This window comes from Moschus berezovskii, chromosome 11, assembly GCF_049115385.1.
Source record: "Moschus berezovskii isolate FMDL1 chromosome 11, NW_MosBer_1.0, whole genome shotgun sequence".
Taxonomy (NCBI): domain Eukaryota; kingdom Metazoa; phylum Chordata; class Mammalia; order Artiodactyla; family Moschidae; genus Moschus; species Moschus berezovskii.
The window spans coordinates 19,288,575-19,307,082 of NC_142470.1; the positions used below are offsets into that span (position 1 = coordinate 19,288,575).

The 18,508-nt window shown below is 40.9% G+C and overlaps 1 protein-coding gene across 4 annotated transcripts in view; it reads left to right on the top strand.

Moving 5' to 3' along the window:
- Positions 1-18,508, top strand: part of TAF1B (TATA-box binding protein associated factor, RNA polymerase I subunit B) — a 67,527-nt gene that overhangs the window by 23,706 nt on the left and 25,313 nt on the right. For 2 of the 4 annotated variants that reach the window (XM_055399732.2, XM_055399731.2), the window contains exons 6-8: positions 1,079-1,232; positions 7,317-7,473; positions 11,718-11,817. In XM_055399732.2, coding sequence (XP_055255707.2) covers positions 1,139-1,232; positions 7,317-7,473; positions 11,718-11,817 — 351 coding nt within the window. In that variant the 5' untranslated portion in view covers positions 1,079-1,138. Of the gene's footprint in view, positions 1-1,078; positions 1,233-3,592; positions 4,493-6,006; positions 6,026-7,316; positions 7,474-11,717; positions 11,818-18,508 lie in introns of those variants that run through there. The other 2 variants (XM_088841183.1, XM_088841182.1) reach the window with 2 other exon arrangements.

Consider the following 18,508-nt stretch of genomic DNA (forward strand, 5'->3'; position numbering starts at 1 on the left):
AGTAAAGACAGAGAAGAGGACCAAGAACTGAGCTCTGAATATTCATTGGAAGGACTCTGATGCTGGGAACGATTGAGGGCAAAAGGAGAAGGCGGGGACAGAGGATGAGGTGGTTGGATGGCATCAGTGACTCAATGGACGTGGGTCTGAGCGAACTCCAGGAGATGGTGAAGGACCGGGAAGCCTGGCGTGCTGCAGTCCGTGGGGTTGCAAAGAGTCGGACACGACTTAGCGACCGAACAGCAGCAGGAGGAGGTGGAATCAAGTGCGCAGAGGGAGACGTCGCTGTCGACGGGGGCAGGGAGGGCGGGGAGGCTGACAGAGGGCCGAGCGGGTGGCCTGGCGGCTTCCTTAGCGGTGCTCCAGTTTTCTCAGTGATCTCCGTGTATCATCCAGCTTTATGGTTGCCTGGCCCCTGTGGGCTCACCTACCAGAGGGGAGGTGCTTGACGGAAGAAACAAGCATTGTCCTGTCCCTGGTTTCTTTTTTCTGTCTCATTCTCTGCGAGTTCCTTTAATACGAGCTTTATCTCCTCACAGTGAGATCACGTTTCTGGCCTACATGACTGAGAGTGTGACTTTTTGACTGTGATCAGTTCCGCAAGGTCACGTCAGTTAATGAGGCCTTTAGGTAGCTAGCCAGCTAACCTTTCTAAGGGACACTCTGACCGCTATTTCAGCGATACACTTGTGAAAAATTAAATCATGGTAAGAGATAATGTACGATTGTCAAGCCTCAGTGTGTCTGGAGTCATTATTGACATTTGATGTTTTTATTGGTGTTGATGCTAGAGCTATAAGAGAGGTGTTAGTTACAGAGAGAACTAGGCCTGTCGTGTCTGCCTGTTTCTCTGCTCGTGCTTGTTTGGCGTCCTTATCTGAGAAACGTGGCCGGGAGCTGCTGAGGAGCACGTGCAGAAGTCCGGCTCTCTTGGTCTCAGGGACCAGGCAGATGACTGCAGGCCTCTAGAGTGGTTCCTTCTCTGGTGTTTGTGATGCTCAAGATTGTTTACAGTTTGTGGAAATGAATTATGTTGTAATTCCTATGTAATCGTAATTTATATTCTTTTACAAAACAGGTATTAGAAGATAATTCGAGCCATTCAGACTGGGAGAGTGAACCTGAGCTGCTGAGTGACATGAGCTGTCTGTCTTTTGCTGAAAGTGGAGCAGAGTCTCAGCCTGATGTCCGCACTCCAAAGCCTTTCCCCATCATCAAAGCATCACACTCAGGTAAAGATGACAAACTAACGCTCTGGCAGTGCATCTTAGAAATAATGTAGTCCTGTCTTTTCATATTCCAAGGAAGGGAACTTAGCCTGGCAAGGAAGAATGATTTGTTGAATCATATGGTAAGGAGAAAGGTAAACTGAATGTAATATTAGGGCAGTTTTTAAAAAGGTACGTTGTTTCCACATGAGCTTTTAGATGTGATTTTTAAAGGGTACTAAAGAGTAAGGCTTCCCAGGTGGCTTAGATGGTAAAGAATCTACCTGCAGAAGACCAGGGTTCGATCTCTGCTGGGTCAGGAAGATCCCTTGGAGAAGGGAATTTCTCCCCACTCCAGGAGCTGTTCTTGAGAATCCCGTGGACAGAGGAGCCTGGCGGCTACAGTCCATGGGGTGTAAAGAGTCAGACATTACTGAATGACTAACACTTTCACTTTTCAAGCAATAAGTAGATCCAAAAAGGAGTCTAGCTCAAGTAAGATAGCTGTGAGCTCAAAATTTTAGAGAAAAGTTGTAGCAGAGAACTAATGGAACTTAGCCATGCGGTAAGATAGACAGGAGTCAAAGATAAGCTGCCCAGTTTCTCTGCGTAGACTAACGCAGGCTGAATCAGATTACCATAGTGTGTGTGTGTGTGTGTGTGCGTGCATGTATGTCTTACTTTCTGGTTTAATTCCATAATGTAAAATAGATAATGAGTGTATTTAAGGTTATAGATACAGACCTTCTCCTCAGAGCATTTATTCTTGAGTTTAGTTGTTTCTACATTACTTTAAAAAACAAAAAGAAACATGGTGGAAAACAGAGAAAGATTTTATTATGGTTTGTGAAGGTCTTGATGTGTGCTACTAGAGTTGTTTGGGAGATAGCCTGCAAACCTCCTGGTGTTAGGAATTGTTGAAGTCTGCATTACGTGTGGTTCTATAAAATTTTCAACAAAACATTTCTATTATGAATTGCTCCTTTGCAGGCCCCTCACCCTCCAGAGATTAAAAATTCCTTTTATCAGCATATCCACATTTCTTTTTATTTTTTGTTATTTCCTTTTTTTTCCTTCAGCATATCTGCATTTCTTGATGGACTGCACAATGATACAGTTATCAAATAAGTTACATTTTGTGTCCAACGAAGTTAGAATCTTAGGATAATTGGGCAGCATGGCATGTGAGGTTTCCTTTTCCATGCCTCAGGCCACCTTACTCAAATAATCTCAGAGAACTAGGACTCTGAAACCATCCAAGCCTTTTTAGTAAGACATCGTGATTGTTTACCTATGTTAGGGATTTTTGTTTGCATGCTTGTTTCTTAGTAAATGATGATCCTTAGAGCTTTATTTTCATCTTTCTTTTAAATGTAACTATTAAAACAACTCATTATTAATGTAAAACTATAAAATTCATATATTCATGGGAATTCTTTGGCAGTCCAGTGGTTAGAACTCGGCAATTCACTGCTGGGGCCCAGGTTTAATCCCTCGTTAGGGAACTAAGATCCTGTAAGCTGTGTGGCCTGGCCAAAAAAAAAAAACAAAAACAGATATTCATAAAGAAAATAAAATCACCAGTTATTGTACCACCCCAAAATATCCACTATCACTGTATTCTTCTACATTCTAGAAGGTTTTTTTATTCATATATGTATAGAAAAAGAAAGCATGAGTTTTGTTTTCCAAAAATGTGAACTACTACTTGATTCTTTAAATTTTTTTGATCAAAATTCTACATGCATGTTGATTCAAATAGATTTATAGGACTTGTTACACAAATGAAAATAAATTGCAGTCCACTATCTCCCTCAAGGGCTTCCCTGGTGGCTCAGAGGTTAAAGTGTCTGCCTCCAATGCGGGAGACCCGGGTTCAATCCCTGGGTCGGGAAGATCCCCTAGAGAAGGAAACGGTAACCCACTCCAGTATTCTTGCCTGGAGAATCCCATGGATGGAGAAGCCTGGTAGGCTACAGTCCACGGGGTCGCAAAGAGTCGGACACAACTGAGCGACGGAACGGAACGGATCTCCCTCAAATGTCTCGTTTCCCAAAGGCGTTTATTTTCAACTCTTTTTTTAAATGCTGTATTGCTGTATCACATGCTTCTGTTACTACATCTTGATTTCTCGTTTTGCACATGAGCAGTTAAATTCCTACTATGGATGACGAAGCCTTAGCTCTTTCACTCATCCCTCACTGTCCCTCCCCACCCCCTGCCACGTAGTTACCAGCACACAATTATGAATTTCTCCTTCTCTAGCTTTCCAATATATTTTGCTTGGTCAGTTTTTTGGTGCTTGAATTGTAAATGTATATAAATATTCATCAGACCTGAGTCATATAGCTTACTATGATTACTTTTTCTGTATATGCTTTGGTTTTTCCAGAGTTGATAATTTGTATAGTTTTCTATTTATTTTTTACTAATCTGTAATCTGGGCTTCCTAGGTGGCTCAGTGGTAAGAATCTGCCTGCCAGTGCAGAAGACACGGATCTGATCCCTGGGTTGGGAAGATCCCCTCGAGAAGGAAATGGCAATCCATTCCACTATTGTTGACTAGAGAACCCCACGGACAGAGGAGCCTGGTGGGCTACAGTCCATGGGGTCACAAAAGAGTCAAATACGACTTAGTGAAACTATGAATCTATAATCCATGAATCTATAATCTATTACTAATGTATCTCCACACTTCCCCTCAGTTCTGACAATCTCTCAATTCCTTATTCTGTCAATTTCATCTTCCATAATAGATACTGGAACTTCTGAGCTGCTTTGATCTAGAATGACATATCTCCAGACCTCTATCTTGGGGATCTCTTTATCACCATCCCGAGAAGTCTGTCGCCTCTCTGTGGTTTAATTTCTTATTTCTTTATCTCACTTCATCTTTTTTCTTGGTTCATGCCCTCAATTTGTGGAGCATCTTTTCTTATTTTGCTGAGGATATTAATGTTATTTCCCACTAATTTGAAGATTTGACAGTAAAGCATCTTCCTACAATGCGGGAGACCCGGGTTCAATCCCAGGGTCAGGAAGATCTCCTGGAGAAGGAAATGGCAACCCACTCCAGTATTCTTGCCTGGAAAATCCCATGGACGGAGGAGCCTGGTAGGCTACAGTCCATGGGATCAAAAAGAATCGGACACAACTGAGCGACTTCACTTTCTTTCTTTGCCTTTTTATACTAGAGGGTTTCTTCAAGTGCTTAGCACACCTAAGAAGGCTAGTCCTGTTTAAGAATGGAGATTGAAAAATTGATTGAAAGCTTTCTACCCGCAGTAAGTCTTGTCACTTCTGCTCTGGTTTATTTTCTTGGTGAACCTCCAGCATTGCCATCTTTAAACCTTTCACCCCTCAGCTGACCAGATTTTCCAGAAACATCTCTGAGTCTTTTTTTTTGGAGGGTATAACCCCAACTGTCCTGGGAACTGGGTGGGAAGAAGGCCTTAAGGGAGGAGAGGGTCTCTGGAGGAGAACCTTCCAGTTTTCGGGCAAGACTGGGGAGGAGCAGTCCTTTGGCTGCATGGAACTTGGGAAGGTGCCTGGGTGCGTAACTTCTTAATCAGGCTGTCGAGCAGGCCTCCTGGTATTGGTCCTGCTTCGCGCGCTTTCCAGAGCTTCCTGGTTTAACCAGTTCCTGAGCCTTCCTCAGAGGTCCCCAGGGAAAATTAAATTGACTTCTGCCTTCCCTGCTGCTGGCTGTGAGTCCAGCTTTCTCAGCACTGCGAAGGCAGTAATCACCTGTCCATTTGCTTTTCATCTTGTAACATTTTATGCTGTTATCTCTTTTTCCACATTATGTGTTCTTATATGTATATATTTTTAAAATTTCTTTATAATTGAAGTGGGACAAAACAGAAGCTAATGTGTGTTTTCAGTCTGCCAACTTCACTGGAAGTTCCTACATGTTTTTAATATATAGAGAAGTTTTTAAAATAATATGTTATAGAAATCTGTGTCCTTGTATATTGTTTTAAAACTGTAATCTTCAGCCTTTAGCTTCCATCAGAGGGATGGTAGGGATGGAGGGCTGGTGAGCTCAATAATTTGCATCTCTACCATGTTCTCAGGTGATGCTAATATACCTGGTCCAACAACTGTACTTGGAAAGCAGTCCAGTGCTTTTACACAAAGCATTGTGTAAATTGTTATGCACTGTTTTCATTGCATGGAGTTAATTAAATTTCTATTCTAGTCAATTAGGTTGTTTTAAATTGTTTTCTTATTATATAAACAGTGTTGGGATAACATGCCTTGACCCTGAACCTTTGCATGTTTTAAAAATCATTTCACTAAGATGAAATCTTTGAAGTAGAGCTGCTAGATCATTGGTCACCAAATATTTATTGGGTTCCTTCTCCACCTGGAGCCTCTTCTGAGCTCTGTGGATGCCATGGTGAGCAATATTGTCTGTCTTCAAGCTGCCTAGAGTGTTCTGGGAAGAGCTGGACAATAAATACACACGTGAAAAAGAATAGGGCAGTTCCTGATAAATGCCATGAAGAAAGGATCTTCAGGACTTAGAAAAGGGGATTTTGAGGGGAAATTTGGAGAGTTTTTGGCCAAGAAAACTTGGAGTCTCTCAGGGTTATTCCTAGTCCTGCTTTTCCATCTACCCTCACTCCTGGCTTTAAACACCAGCTATATCCAACAACTCTAAAATTCCGATCCTCTCAACTGTAGAATTTTATATTCAGCTGCCTACTCAGCATTTCTATTTGCATATTTAATAAAGTCTTACACTTAATGTGCAGGTCTGATATCTTGATTTCTCTGGTCAAGCCTGATCTTCTGCAACCTTCCTTGTCTCAGTAAGTGACATCTCCATTCTTCTTGTTGCTCAAGCCCCACAACCTTAGACTTCTACTCATCTCCCCTTGTTTTCTCACACTTCACATCCAGTCCATCAGCAAATCTTTCTGACTCTGCCTTCAGAATATGTCCAGGGTCCCGCTGCCCCTCACCATCTACAGGATCGCCACTCCAGCACAAGGACCCATTGCTGTGGACCTGGCATCATGGTCTCCTGTGTGCCGTCCCCTAATTCCATTCTTCATTGCAGCCAGAGTAACCTTTTAAAAATCAGAAATGAGATTATGTTGCTCTTCTATTTAAAAGTCTCCAGAAAACTCTTATTATACTTAGTTGAAAATCTGAAGGACAGATCAAGGCCAACAAAGCCCTTTACAGTTTGGTTTCTTGTCATCTAACAGTTCTCTCTGGTCATCTCCTGCCACTCTCCCCCTCACCCGTGGTGCTCTAGCCGCACTGGCTTCCTCGCTGTTCCTTCAAGTTGACTCTGCTGATAAGACCCGGTGTTCCTCCCCCGATCCTTCAGCCTTACTCTCTGGTTTCATCCAGGCCTCTGCTCAGGTGTCAGCCTCCCCTCAGGGCTTCTGGGACCACCCATATGAAAAAGCACAGGTCTCTTCCCTTCCTGTTACTCTGTATGCCCCTACACTGCTGTATTTCCATGTTGCACTTAACCACTGTCTGTCAGGTTTGGTTTTTTTTTTTTTTTTGGTCATTTACTGACCCTCACTAGTATGTAAGTTTAAGGAGAGATGAGATACTGTACACAGTCATTTCCCCAGACCTGGAAGAGAGGCACAGAGTAAGATGGACAAGTATTTGTGGAATGAATGCATCGAGGATGAAATAGTGCCGCGGGGGAGGATGCCCGGAGCATGGGAGTGGGAGAGATGCTGCCTTAGCTATTGTTTGGAGAGCCTGTCGGAGAAGGGGACACGGGAGTTGAGGCGTGACTCAAAGGAATGACACATTTTTGCTTCGCTTAGTAGTTGCTTGTCCTTTTATTTATTTGAAAACTTGTTCCTGTTCACTGCAAAAAATCCAGAAAAGACAGATCGCTCCTTAGACTCTCCACACACCCCACTCCCACAGAGAACCAGCACTTAACGTTTTGGCCAGTTCTCTCCCAAATCGTTACTGCCCTTTATTGTCAGGTTGCTCTTTGTAAAGATTCTATCAGTAATTTTAAGATATTTAGAATACTCTTTGGATTTTGCTGTTTTTCTTCTTTTCTTGTCCAAAATAGTTGCTTACACTTAAAAAAAAAAAAATCTCCATTTTTCCCTTAAGAGACGACCTCTGTCTGTTCTGGGTCTCTTGATGGAGTGGAATATTCGCTGCGAAAGGAGAAGGGAGTCATGAAGATGAGTGTACCACGGACGCTAGCCTTCTGCTATCTGTCATTACTTTGGCAGAGAGAGACAATTACTCTTTCAGATCTTCTGAGGTAAGCTGGGCCTCTTACGATGATGCTTCTGCTGATTATCTGTGTGACAGCCTGTGGATATTTTGGATTTTACCAGGAGGCTTCAATTAAGGAAGGGAAAGATTAGGTACTCTGAATTCTGACTCTGAAATGTAATTCTCCCTGGGCTAAGAATTCATCTCCTGGGTTTCCTTATTTATATAGTGGAAATAATACTATTTCTCTTACATGGGGTATTAGAGAATTTATCATCCAAATGTGAATAAAATGCTTTGAAGGTGAAAAGTGACATTTAAGTACCTGCACAGTATTATTAAGTATTTTTCATTTTTAGGAGAGAAGATGAACAGATGACCTTCACATGGCAAATATTAGTAGTAGTTATACAAAAGCATACCTTGATGTTGTTAAGAGCTAAAAGATAGGTTGTCTGTGTTTATAAGCTAAAATGAAAAACAAAACTATTAGAAGAACCTGTTAATGTGGATAGTCAGCATGTACAGTTTTCAAGATTATCTGCAGGGTTTTAGGTAATGAATAAATTATGGTATGGTATGTAAGGATTTCTCATTAAATAGAAGATGTAGCACAATCATTAATGTGTTCATTTTTCCTTGCTCATTATGTATTCCAAATAATAACATTTGAGTTTCTCAGTATGTGGAATGATTTTCAGAGCATAGATTTGGAACCAGAACCCTGGGTTCGACTTTTGGTTCTGTCACTTATATGCTATAGGACCTTGAGTAAGTTATTTAATTTCTTTCCACCTCTGTTTCCTCATTGGTAGAATGAGGTTACTAATAATATCTACCTCTGAGAGTTGAAACTACTTGCAGTACTTAGTACTGTGTGGAAAGCACACAGCGCCTGGTGCGTAACCAGAACTCAGTTCTAGTTATTGTTGTTTATGTTTTATCATCATCATCATTGGCACTAGGCCCTTCGATTAAATAAAGTGCCTCCTGTAAATGAGAATAATGCCTTTGAATTTGGCCACATCAACCAAATAACAAGGCTTTTCTCAGATGTGATTAACTTGACATGCAGATAGCCCATGATTCAGTGAATTTTACTGTTACGTTAAAACCTCATCTTGTTCTGTCTGCCCTCATTGGGTGATCTCACCCTTCCCCAAGGCTCTAATTACCATCTGTACGATGACGACTCCCAGATCTGGATTTCCAGCCCAGACTTGTCTAGTGAGGGCCAGACCCATATATTCACATATGCAGCTGCCTGCTGGATCCTCCTCCATCCTCTTTCTCCTCAGTTCCTGTCTTCCTCCACTGATGCCCTTCTTCATAAATACCCTGTTTCATCTCATACGGGCACCTGAGACCCATCCTTGACTCTTTCCTCTCTCTGCATATAGTTCAATCAGTATGTCCTCTCGATTATACTTCCAGAATAACTTTGAGAACCATGTTTCCCCCATTCCCTCTTTACCTGGGTTACTGAGCCACCTCCCAGGTGAATCTTGTGCCTGGTAACCCGAAGGGTCTCACAGGAAGGATCGTGTCACTGGAGCTGGATGAAAGGGCTAGCTATTCTACACAAGGCAATCTGTAAGTGGGTAACAAAACTCCCCTAGAAATCTAACGAGGAAGAAATAATAGTTGCCCAGAAATAATGGAGAAAATTATCTGCCCAAAGCTTCTTCTCAGGGAGAATATTTTCTGTGGTTGGAGGGACGGGTAAGATCTTACACGTTCGCCTGTCTCTCTCCCCTCTTCTGCTTCTCTCTTCACCCCTCTGTCTCCCTCCTTCCTTTTTTCCTTGCTTTTCCTTGCTTCCCCCTCCAAGGGGAATTGTAAACTGCCTTCAAGAAGATTAGATCTAGTTAGCTGGAGGGCTTTTATTTTTCTCTGTGGGAGATATAAATTTGAGACTTGGTTTAATTGCTTGAGGAATAGAAGAAAAGACTTTACCACTGGTCCTCTCTCTCTGCTTTTCTTGGAAAAGATCTCTAAGTCACAGGTTCTCAAAGTGTGGTCCTGACCAGCATCATCAGCAGCTTCTGGGAATTTGTTAGAAAGGCAAATTCTTGGACCCATTCTGACCTTCTGAGTCAGAAACTCTGGGAACAGGGCCTGGTAATCAATCTCTGTTTTAATAAGCCCTCTGGGGATTCTAAGGGATGCTAAAGTTTGAGAACTACTATTGCTACACCCTGAATAAACTATTTAAAAGAACATTGATTTGAAGGGCCTATATTGTTAGCGTTTCCACAATACCCATGTATCTTATACTGATCCTGTATGTCACTTCTCTGTTAAATCCTTTAGCAGCATCCTCCTTAGGATAAATTCATAACCCTTGAGGAGCCTTTAAAGGACCCTGTACTTAACAAAACAGTCAACATATATTCATTCTACGAATATTCTTTGAATATCTACTGTTTGCAGGTGTTGTTCTTTAGAGTCCAGACCCTTGAAATACATTTGTGAACCATACAGATAAAGTCCCTGCTCTCCTAAAGTTTAAGAGTAGAGGGGAGGACAGATAAGCAAATACATAAATAAGTAAATCAGACAAGGGAATGCTGTTCAGAAGATTGAAATAGGGTGATGTGATAGAGAATGACCAGATGGCTACTTTAGATGGGTTATTAGGGAAGGCCTCAGTGAGAAGGTGGAATTTAAACTGCACTCTGAATGAAAATAAAACCAGCTGTTGAGTATCAGAAGTACTAGCATTCCTGGTAAAGAGAGGTTGCTAGTGCCAGGCCCTAAAGCAGTTGCAAGCTCTATATGATCCAGGAGCAGAGGAGGCTGATGTGATGGGAATGTGAATTTGAAGGAGTAGGAGGAAGATGAGGGCAAGGAGATAAGAAATAGGACCAGACATAGGTCTTTGTAAACCAAGTTAGGAGCTTGAATTTTTTTTTTAAGTATAGTTTATATACAATTCACCCTTTTGAAGTATACAGGTCAGTGGTTTTCAGCATATTCACAGGGTGTGCAGCCATCACCTCTATTTCCTGGACATATTCATCACTCCAAGAGGAAACCCCACACCCATCAGAAGTTTGCCTTTAAGTGTGCTAGTAAGCCACCGAAGAGTTTAACAGGAGAGACATGATCTGGTCTGGTTTATGTTTTCAAGATTGTTCAGGCAACTGTGAGGAAAGTGGATTCGAGGTAGACACAAGTGGGAGCAGAGAGACTGGGTGGTCTTCTCTGTACTCAGAGAAGAGGGGTGGTGATAGAACTAGAATGAAGTGAAGGGGTTCAGGATATGTTTTGTGGGTGGACACAGCTTAACTCTAATGCAGTGCTGCTTAAACTACCTGTAATGAATAACTAGTTTGTTAAATTTCAGTCTGTCACAGACTGAAGCTTTTGCAAAGTACAGTAGTGTTATAAGTAGAGGTAGTATCTCCAGGGGTCATGACTGGAGTATTGGTTTCTTGGTTAGGAGGGGCGAATGAGACGCTCTCAGTCCACCCCACTGCTCTTTGTCTCTGTTTTTGTTTTTACCATTTCCTCCTCCCTAACATTCCGTATATTTCACTTATTTGTTTTGTCATCTTTGTCTTCTCAGTGCAATGTAAACTCCATGGGAACAAGAATATTTTATCGTTTTGTTCACTGCTGTGTCTCCCAGCCTCTTATAGTGTTGGGTATATAGTACTTGATAAATTTCTGTCAAATGAATGAGTGAATTGTAGATAAGTAGGTATGAATACTTATTTATATTTATGTGCTAACTTCTTCAAACTCAGTAATTTACTCAAGATAGTTGAACAGTTACTATGTACCAGACATTGAGACAGAGTGGTAAACAAGTGTTTCTTTAATTGTTCTTCCAGTGACAGGTACCTACCGTGCACTGTCATAGGTACTGGGGAACAAATGGTGGGCAAGGAGGTATTCTAACAAGGGAAACAGAGATCAAAAAGGTCTCCCTGAAGAAGTGATTTAAAAGATGAGTAGAAACTAATCACATCAGAGAAACTAGGGATAGACAGAAGGAGTGCCATATCTACAAGCCTGGTAAATTGACAAATAAGATAAACACACCTTTTAGAAATATTTTATCTATTTGGGCAGAAACAAAAGAGATTATTAGATAATCAACTAAATCTTATCTCTGCATAAGGGAACAGAAATATACATATTTTCAGGTTATTATTAAATCTATTTGACATATACAATATACTCAACTGCTTCTTACCTTGTCTTTGAAATATAACATTTTCCCCTCTTTTGTTTACTTTGCCAAATCAGTACATATCTTATGAAACTTTTTCAAAAATACAGATTTGTTGAAGAGGAGCATATTCCTTACATACATGCTTTTCAGAATTTTCCAGAAGAGATGAAATTATATGGACGTGACAAAGGAATCTTTGCCATAGAGGTAAATTATTTTCTTTTTTACTTTGTAGTCACTTATGAGACATTGGAGTAATTTGGTGATTTATATTCATCTGCTGATTTACTATTTTATGTTGAAGTTTAAAAAAGTCATCCACCTTTTGTTCTATTCAAATATGGAACATTAATCATATCTTAATAAAGAGAACTATTATTTGTATTTTCTTTCTGTGGTTTCTTCATTCTTTAGGCTATTCTCAAAATATAGCTTTAGTGTGAGATATGTGCACTGCAAATAAGTGTATTGTTGAGACTAAATTTCAGAAGTTTTATATAGAGAACTTGAACTAATTTCAAATGTTAAAAAACAATGTATTTTGTTGTTATTTGCTCACTATGTTGCTTTGGAGGAAAGAACTGAAAGTTACTGTGTTGGCTTCCCTGGTGGCTTTGATGGTAAAGAATCTTGCCTGCAATGTGGAAGACCTGAGTTCAATCCCTGGGTCAGGAAGATCTCCTGGAGAAGAGAATGGCAAACCACTCGAGTATTCTTACCTGGAGAATCCCATGGACAGAGGAGCCTAGCAGGCTGTAGTCCATGGGATTGCAAAGAGTCGAATACGACAGCACCGGCACTTTTGTTTTGAGAGGCACTATTTTAAGTCCTTTGTTTTCCTTAGTTCTCCACTAGCTCTCTTTTCATGTTTCCAGTAGAAGATCTTCTGTTTTTTTAATTATGAGTCTTTATCACTATTTATAGTACTCAAGAACTTTGCTCTTCATCAGGTTTTCAGGGTACTGAATATTAACATTAAATATTATCCTGCATTTGCCCACTCAAGGAATTCTTTTCATAGGCTTTCTTAACCTTCACAGCCTTCATGTTGTTTTCAGTTTATTTCAAGAGACATTTATGATCCTTACTAAACCTCTGCATGAGTATGGTTCACCATCTTCCCGATTATACATGTGAGTAAACACCTCAGAGTGAAGTGGAGTGTTAGTTGCTCAGTCGTGTCCAACTCTTTATGACCCCATGGACTGGGATTTGCCAGACTCTTCTGTCCATGGGATTTTCCAGGCAAGAATATCAGAGTGGGTTGTCATTTCCTTCTCCAGGGCATCTTCCTGACCCAGGGATTGAACCTGGGTCTCCTGCATTGCAGGCAGACTCTTTACTATCTGAGCCACCAGGGAAGCTCAAACACTTCAAAAGGTAGAATCATTTGCCAAGGTCATTGTACATAGTAGTCTCAAACTCGAAGTACAGCCTTCTGTTCTTTTTTTTTCCCTCATTATGTTTTGTATTGTATAGTTTCTATGGTGATGTCTTCAAATTCACTAATCTTTACTTCTTGAATTTGTAAACTACTGTTTTTTTCCCCACTATTTCATTTCAGATTCCATGTTTTTCATTGCTAGAAATTCCATTTTAGTCTTATTTTTCATTTCTCTCACTGTGTTTATGTTTTCTTTTTCATCCTCCAGTTTATTGACAATATTTACAGTAGATGTTTTAAGGTTCTCATCTACTGTTTCTGTTATCTCTGAGTCGGTTGACTGATTTCTCTCCTGATTGTGTGTCATGTTTTCCTGCTTTCCATGCCTGATGGTTTTGATTGGATGCAGACAGTGTGAATCTTGTGTTGATGGATATTGGATTTTTGTTCTGGTGTTTTGGACTAACTTAGCTCCTCCTACTAAGTGATGTCCTCTGAAAGACTTCACCTAGTGCCCCCACTATTATGAAGCCTCTCCACTCCAGTGGGTGCCTTGTGTGAGCTCTGAGAATTGTCTGGATTCATTGGGGGAAAAGATCCAGTGATTTTTCTCCCCTGGCCCCTCAGGTTTTTTTTTTTTTTAAGCACGCACAGTTTGGTACTCAGCCAAAGACTTGAGAGGACCCCTTTGCAGACCTCCAGAGTTCTCTGTGCGTCTGCATCCTTACTCATATTCTGTCTGCAAATTACAGCCATCCCAGCTTCCAGGAACTCTAATCTCTCTCTAACGCGGCGAGACCACGGGGCTCTGTTTCACTCCCTGCTCCCTGCACTGCAGGTTGCAGACTGCCTCCAGGCAGCATCTTGCAACCATTTGTTTCTCTTCTTTCAGGGCATATCATCCTGTGCTTCCTGTTTTCTAATGCCTGAAATTGTTTCATATATTTTTTCTTAAAAAAAAAATTTATTTACTGTATCGGGTCTTAGGTGCAGTAGGAGGGATCTCTGTTGCATCTTGTGGGGTCTTTTGTTGCAGCACGCGGACTCTGGTTGGGGCACATGGGCTCAGTAGTGGCGTACAGGCTCTCTAGTTCTGGGGTGAGGCCCCAGAGCGCACGGTCTCAGTCGTTGCGGCACATGGGCCCTTCAGTGGTGCTGGCTTTGGTAGTTGCAGCACTCAGGGCATGTGAGATCTTGGTTCCCCAAATAGGTATTAAACACGCATCCCTACGTTGCAAGGCAGATTCTTAACCACTGGGCCACCAGGGGGGAAGTCCCCTTATATATTTTTTCCAATTCTCTGTTTATCATGGGAAATCAATTCCCATAGTGGTTAGTGCTTTAAGGGCAGAAATAGAAGTGTTCCAAATACTACTTGTTCAGTTCAGTTCAGTTCAGTTCAGTTGCTCAGTCGCGTCCGACTCTCCGCGACCCCATGAATCACAGCACGCCAGGCCTCCCTGTCCATCACCAACTCCCGGAGTTCACTCAAACTCATGTCCACAGAGTCGGTGATGCCATCCAGCCATCTCATTCTCGGTTGTCCCCTTCTCCTCCCGCCCCCAACCTTTCCCAGCATCAGAGTCTTTTCCAGTGAGTCAACTCGTTGCATGAGGTGGCCAAAGTACTGCAGTTTCAGCTTTAGCATCAGTCCTTCCAATGAACACCCAGGATCGATCTCCCTTAGAATGGACTGGTTGGATCTCCTTGCGGTACAAGGGACTCTCAAGAGTCTTCTCCAGCACCACAGTTCAAAAGCATCAATTCTTTGGCGGTCAGCTTTCTTCACAGTCCAACTCTCACATCCATACATGACCATGGGAAAAACCATAGCCTTGACTAGACGGACCTTTGTTGGCAAAGTAATGTCTCTGCTTTTCAATATGCTATCTAGGTTGGTCATAACTTTCCTTCCAAGGAGTAAGCGTCTTTTAATTTCATGGCTACAATCAGCATCTGCAGTGATTTTGGAGCCCGAAAAAATAAAGTCTGACACTGTTTCCACTGTTTTTCCATCTATTTCCCATGAAGTGATGGGACCAGATGCCATGATCTTAGTTTTCTGAATGTTGAGCTTCAAGCCAACCTTTTCACTCTCCTCTTTCACTTTAGAAATAGAGTCAATATTCAGAAGCTTTTTAGCTGATTGTTACCTAAACAATTCTTTCTTGAATGCCTGAAAGTATCCAACTGCTCATTTTTTCCTGGATTTTTTTGAAAATTATAATCTCTATGCACAAATATTGTCTAATCTTTGCTCCTGAATTTTCTACCAGCTGGATCATGTTATTGGAGGATCATGGTTATAAACTTTCGTTTATACAAAATTCTAACCCTGATAAAAATCTCTTTTGTTGACTAGTTTTAAATTAATCTTGAGTGAGGGGGCAGGAGTAAAAGAGGGGAATGATTTCTTATAGAGATTTTGATAGAACGTATAAGCTTAAAATAATATGAGACTATATCTGGATAACAATAACTATTGCACTTTGCCTTTTTCACTTGTGTCTTAGAGAGCTTTTTTTGGAGCAGTTAGCCTTTGTATGTATATATGTATATATTTTTTAAATTGGAGGATAATTGCTTTAAAATGTTGTGTTGGTTTCTGCCATACAACAGTGTGAATCAGCCATAAGTATATATATGTCCCTTCTCTCTTGAACCTCCTTCCCACCCCCTACCCCTTCCTACTCCTCTAGGTTGTTACAGAGCACTGGGTTGAGCTCCCTGTGTTCTACAGCAACTTCCCAATAGCTAACTGTTTTACATACGGTAACATATATGTTTCAGTGTTACTTTCTCAATTTTTCCCACCCTCTTCTTCCCCTACTGTGTCCACAAGTCTGTTCTCTACCTCTGCCTCTCTATTCCTGCCCTGCAAAGAGGTTCATCGGTACCATTTTTCTAGATTCCATATATATGCATTAATATAAGATATATTTTTTTTTCTCTTTCTGACTTACTTCACTCTGTTAAAAGACTCTAGGTTCATTCACCTCACTAGAACTGACTCAAATGTGTTCGTTTTTATGGCTGAGTAATATTCCATTGTATATATGTACCACAACTTCTTTATCCATTCATCTTTTGATGGTCATCTAGGTTGCTTCTGTGTCCTAGCTATTGTAAATAGTGCTGCAGTGAACATTGTGGTACACGGTATCTTTTTCAATTATGGTTTTCTCAGAGTGTACACCCAGTAGTGGAATTGCTGGGTCATACGGTAGTGAGTTGACTCACTGGAAAAGACTCTGACGCTGGGAAGGATTGGGGGCGGGAGAAGAAGGGGACAACAGAGAATGAGATGGCTGGATGGCATCACCGACTCGACGGACATGAGTTTGAGTGAACTCTGGGAGTTGGTGAAGGACAGGGAGGCCTGGCATGCTGTGATTCATGGGGTCGCAAAGAGTCGGACACAACTGAGCGACTGAACTGATGGTTGTTTTATTCCTAGTTTTTGAAGGGATCTCCATACTGTTCTCCATAGTGGCTGTATCAATTTACATTCCTACCAACAGTGCAGGAGGGTTCCCTTTTCTCCACATCCTCTCCAGCATTCATTGTAGATTTTTTTATTATGGCCATTTGACCAGTGTGAGGTGATACCTCATTGTAGTTTTGATTTGCATTTCTCTGAGAATGAGATGGCTGGATGGCATCACCGACTCTGTGGACATGAGTTTGAGTGAACTCCGGGAGTTGGTGATGGACAGGGAGGCCTGGCGTTCTGTGATTCATGGGGTCGCGAAGAGTCGGACACGACTGAGCGACTGAACTGAACTGAACTGAACTGAATAATGAGAGATGTTGAGCACCTTTTCATGCATTTATTGGTCATCTGTATGTCTTCTTTGGAGAAATATCTGTTTAGGTCTTCTGTCCATTTTTTGATTGGGTTGTTTGTTCTGATATTGAGCTGCTTGTATATTTTAGAGATTAATCCTTTGTCCATTGCTTCATTTGCAGTTATTTTTCCCATTCTGAGGGTTGTCTTTTCATTTTGTTTATGGTTTCTTTTGCTGTGTGAAAGCTTTAAAGTTTAATTAGGTCCCATTTGTTATTATTTCCATTACTCTAGGAGGTGGGTCATGGAAGATCTTGCTATGATTTATATCAAAGAGTGTTTTGCCTATGTTTTCCTCTAAGAGTTTTATCGTCTCTGATGATTACATTTAGGTCTTTAATCCATTTTTAGTTTATTTTTGTGCATTTAGTTTTATTTTATGTATAGTTTATTTTCCTAACAAGGAAGTATTCCAATTTTATTCTTTTAGTCCAGTTTTCCCAGCACCACTTATTGAAGCGATTGTCTTTTCTCCATTGTATATTCTTGGCTCCTTTGTCAAAGATAAGATGACCATAAGTGTGTGGGTTTATCTCTGGGCTTTCTTTTAGTTCCATTGGTCTGTATTTCTGTTTTTGTGCCAGTACCATACTGTCTTGATGACTATAGCTTTATAGTATAGTCCAAAATCAGGAAGGTTGATTCCTTCAGCTCCATTTTACTTTCTCAAGATTGCTTTGGTAGTTCAGTCTTTTGTGTTTCCATACAAATTATCAGATTTTTTGTTCTAGTTTTGTGAAAAATGACATTGATAATTTGATAGGGATTGCATTGAATCTGTAGATTGCTTTAGGTAGTATAGTCATTTTAAAAATATTGATTCTTCCAATCCAAGAACATGGTCTATCTTTGGAGAGCTTTTTTTTTTTTTTAATAAACTTTTATTTGGAAATATTTTTAGATTTATAAAAAAATCTGCAAAAATAAAAATATATCTTCTACCCAGATTCAAGTGTTATTACTATTTTATCATACAGTTTTATCCTTTGTGCTATTCTATCACTGTATCTATCTCTGCAGTTCTATTTCTGAATCATTGAGGGTAAGTTACATTTACATGGCACATCATCCCTAAATATTTTAGTGTATATTTTCTAAGAATAGGGATAATCTCTTCAGTTCAGTTGAGTTCAGTCACTCTGTCATGTCTGACTCTTTGCAGCCCCATGGACTGCATCACGCCAGGCCTCCCTATCCATCACCAGCTCCTGGAATTTACTCAGACTTATGTCCGTTGAGTCAGTGATGCCATCCAACCATCTCATCCTCTGTCATCCCCTTCTCCTCCTGCCCTCAATCTTTCCCAGTATCAGGGTCTTTTCAAATGAGTCAGTTCTTCACATCAGGTGGCCAGAGTATTGGAGTTTCAGCTTCAGCATCAGTCCTTCCAGTGAATATTCAGGACTGATTTCCTTTAGGATGGACTGGTTGGATCTCCTTGCAGTCCAAGGGATTCTCAAGAGTCTTCTCCAACACCACAGTTCAGAAGCATCAATTCTTCAGCACTTAGCTTCCTTTATAGTCCAACTCTCACATCCATACATGACTACTGGAAAAACCATAGTTTTGATTAGACAGACCTTTGTTGGCAAAGTAATGTCTCTGCTTTTTAATATGCTGTCTAGGTTGGTCATAACATTCCTTCCAAGGAGCAAGTATCTTTTAGT